Genomic DNA, 3,466 nt, shown 5'->3' with positions numbered 1-3,466 from the left:
GGCATTGGGGAATACTTGGCATGCTTTTCCCACTGTATATGATTAGCTTCAGAGGGTCTGACAGCGATGTGGCAATAACACTAACAGACCTCCGGCAAGGAGACTCCTTCCAGCTCTTTACGCTTGAATGTATAAAAAAAAGAGGTATTCTGTGGTTTCATTTTTGGCCACATTGATATCATGATTAGTCATGAAGCCCTCGCAGCGTAGGCGTGAGGTAGAAATGTTGACATGTCAAAGTTAAACTGCATAGCCAAGAGATTTTTGTGAAAAGGCAAGCCTCTGTCAGAACAAGCCTAATGTGTCCAAATAAAAAGCCTCAATGCAGCGGCGTAACAACAGGCACGCACCAGCAAACGAAGCAAAGCCCAAAAAGCTGCGATGAAATAGAGGCAATCAAAGGAGACAGCGAGGGATTGAATACCAGCTTTCTGCGTGACCTGAGGCTTCATTACATTCGTGCCACTGCAGGAAGAGTCTTTACTGCCTCTCTTCTATTCATGTCACTTTCCTGTTGACTGGCACTTGACATTTGGGAAGAATAAGCCGCTTCCCCCTGTTGTCTGTCTGTAAGCTGGACTAAGCATCGAGGCAGACACACAGAAATTCGAAGCGGTTTCCCTAAAACTGGTCATCCCCCTGTCTTTCCTCGGCTCCGAGCCAAAGCCGTTTCCTAATAAAGGAAGAAGTGTCTCTTTCCATCTGGCAGGTGGGAGGAGGGGGTTTACAAATGACGACGGGATGCACCACATCCTGGAAACGTGGACCTATGGGGCCAGTCTACGTCACTTTATCGAAACTGTCATTTCCACTTTCAGAAATGTACATAACACGGCGGGATATTCACTTCCCTTCCTTCAAGAAAGGACTGCAATGCGGATGGGGAGGGGATATGACGTTCACCAGTGGTCAAATTCACACACCGACGAGTTCCCTTTCTTCTGTCCGAGCAGCAGAGAGCTGATGAGATGCTTGGTATTCTTCGGAGGATTTCAGGTGGCTAAAAATACAAGAAGGCAGGCGCGGCTTTGCCCTTTTCTTTTGAACCGAGGTGAAGATGCCCACGAGGGACGAGAAAGGCTGACACATAAGAAACACAGGCTACAACAAGTGAAGGCGCCTCCGTTTGGCAACTAAAAAACATTATTCTTGCTGTGTTTCACACATTGAGCATGGGGGTTTAAGAAGAACAAAGCTAAGAAATCCAACTGCATTGTGAACATCAGAAAGAAATACAAATCCTGAAGAAGAAAGGTCACATTTCTGAGTACGAATCCCGCTAATCTTACTTGCATTCCCCTGGGGCGGAGCAGCTGCCATGTAACAGGTCGCAGCCTTGCTTGCAGATTGCTGAGGGAAAAAAAGACAGAGAGAAAGAATTCAAAAGGTGCCGTTTGAACTCCAATGGAGACATGTTCACAGTAAATCACATTATTATTATTATTATTATCTTTGAAAGAAGGGCCAGAGAGAGGTGGGGGGATAAGAATGGACGAGACGACATGGAAAGGTGGGCGGAAGAGAAGCTTGCTTGTTTGTTTGCAACAAGACGTGAGAATTCGTGGCACCCTGAGCGAGGAAGGGACAACTTTATAGCCTGCATGTACAACTCTTCCCCCTCTTAAAAACAACCCAGCCCCCTCCTCCTTTCACCCTTCGTCTACTAAGGTCAGTTGGATGATTTATTGAGGCCCCCCCACTCTCTCTCTAGCACCACCCACAAGCAAGCACTACTAGTGTAACGATTTAAAATATTGCATTTCAACCATGAGTTTTGAAAATTGTACTTTCAAAATGACTTAGGATTTACTTGAAAATATATTATGTTCCTTTTTAAAATTTGATTTTTGACACAATAAAAGCCTCGAATCTTGAATCCTCTCACCTGTCCTGCAGTCTGAGCCCATCCAGCCGCCGAGGCACAGCTGGGCTCCCGACGGCTCGCAGCGGTAGTGTCCAAAGTAGTCGTCCCGAGGAACACACAGCTTGTTGCACTTGTTGCTGTAGTAGTTTTCGTCGCAGCGCAATCGGATGCGGTAGACGATGCGAGCCACGGGTCCGTCGTGCAGGATGGTCTGCCAGGGGTCTCCGGGGTTGATCATACCGGTGTGGATGCTGCGCTCGATCAGCAGCTCCTCATCAACTGAAACGAAAAGAGATGATGAAGGCAAATCAGTCACGTCAAAGTTGGGAATATATGTGTTCTCATTTGACCACAAAACAAAGAAGATAAACATTTTTAAAAACACCCCCTACTCTCCTTACAAATCACCTGCAACCGAAGAAGACTGAAGAAAAGAATACCAGGATAAATGTTACAGAAAGGACTAGATAGATAGATATATACTTTATTAATCCCAAATTGGTAAATTATTTTGTTACAGAAAGGACTTAGGAGCATAGGTACCATCAAGACTAATTCCTATCAAGCAACTAGGGATGTACTGCTGTGGCTCAGGAGGTAGACCAATCAGAAGGTCAGTGGTTCAGTCCCGAGTCAACATGTCGATGGGTCCTTTGGCAAGATCCTTAACCCCAAATTGGTCCCAGTGGCCAAGAGGTGTGTGTATGGTTTAATGGCGACTTGTATATGGTAAAGCTCTTTGAAGTGTTGTATAAACTGAAAAAGCGAAAAATAAGTGTATGTCGATCGATTTACTATTTGACCAAATTGTTTCCCTAAGGATTTGGAAGAGACCAAAACAAATGCAGCTTATAAAAAAAAGGGGAAGAAATATTGGATGTCGTGAAGTGGACAAAAACACGACTCTAATTGATGGCTAATTTCATTCTGTAGCTGCTGGATGTGTAACGGTACGTCCACACAGCAGCTTTGAAAAAATCTTGGAGCTGGGCGTGTCTGAGAGCTTGGGGATTTTTTGCGAGCAACGCGACCAACAACCAATCACATGAATCTCCCGCCCCCGACATACAAAGCAAAAAAAACCGGGGATTTTATGCGAGCAATATATATATATTAATATAAACTCCCCAAACAGGCGAAAACCTACCAGTTTCACCCACTGTCTCTGCCACCTCCCTCCATGCCTGGTTCCTCCGGTTTGTATCCCGGTAAATAGTTCTGGTCGTAAAGAACCGGGTGATTTGCTACCGTAATATCTCATTTGGAATATGAGGAAATGAACTGCGGTCTGGCTCTCCCAGCTTGCACGCGGTTTGATTGGCTAGCGCTTGTACTGTCAGATTTGCATAAACGGGATTTGATTGGCTGACGCTTCCAGCTCAGCTTCAAAAGTTGAACATTGCTCAACTTTTGAATCCTGAAAATCCTGGAAATCTTCGCTTTGCTTCCCCACAATGCAGTTCGGCGAAAAGCGAGGCAAAGTGACGTCTCCCCATTCAAAGTGAATGGGCAGAGAAGCGTTGGAAGATTTTTTTAACGCTGCTGTGTAGACGGGCCGTTAAGCAGTACTCAGCTCTACAATAGACAGATGTTTGTGTCTAA

General features: G+C 45.3%; 1 protein-coding gene across 1 annotated transcript in view; it reads right to left on the bottom strand.

Moving 5' to 3' along the window:
- LOC104946317 (protein jagged-2-like) overlaps positions 1 to 3,466 on the bottom strand; it is a 31,111-nt gene that overhangs the window by 5,052 nt on the left and 22,593 nt on the right. The window contains exons 4-5 of the mRNA XM_010772106.1: positions 1,886 to 2,143; positions 1,290 to 1,350 (exon numbers count right to left, since the gene is read on the bottom strand). Coding sequence (XP_010770408.1) covers positions 1,290 to 1,350; positions 1,886 to 2,143 — 319 coding nt within the window. The remainder of the gene's footprint in view (positions 1 to 1,289; positions 1,351 to 1,885; positions 2,144 to 3,466) is intronic.

This window comes from Notothenia coriiceps, unplaced genomic scaffold (genome assembly GCF_000735185.1).
Source record: "Notothenia coriiceps isolate Sejong01 unplaced genomic scaffold, NC01 NC01_scaffold00010967, whole genome shotgun sequence".
NCBI lineage: Eukaryota > Metazoa > Chordata > Actinopteri > Perciformes > Nototheniidae > Notothenia > Notothenia coriiceps.
This window is presented reverse-complemented; position numbering and strand designations above follow the sequence as displayed.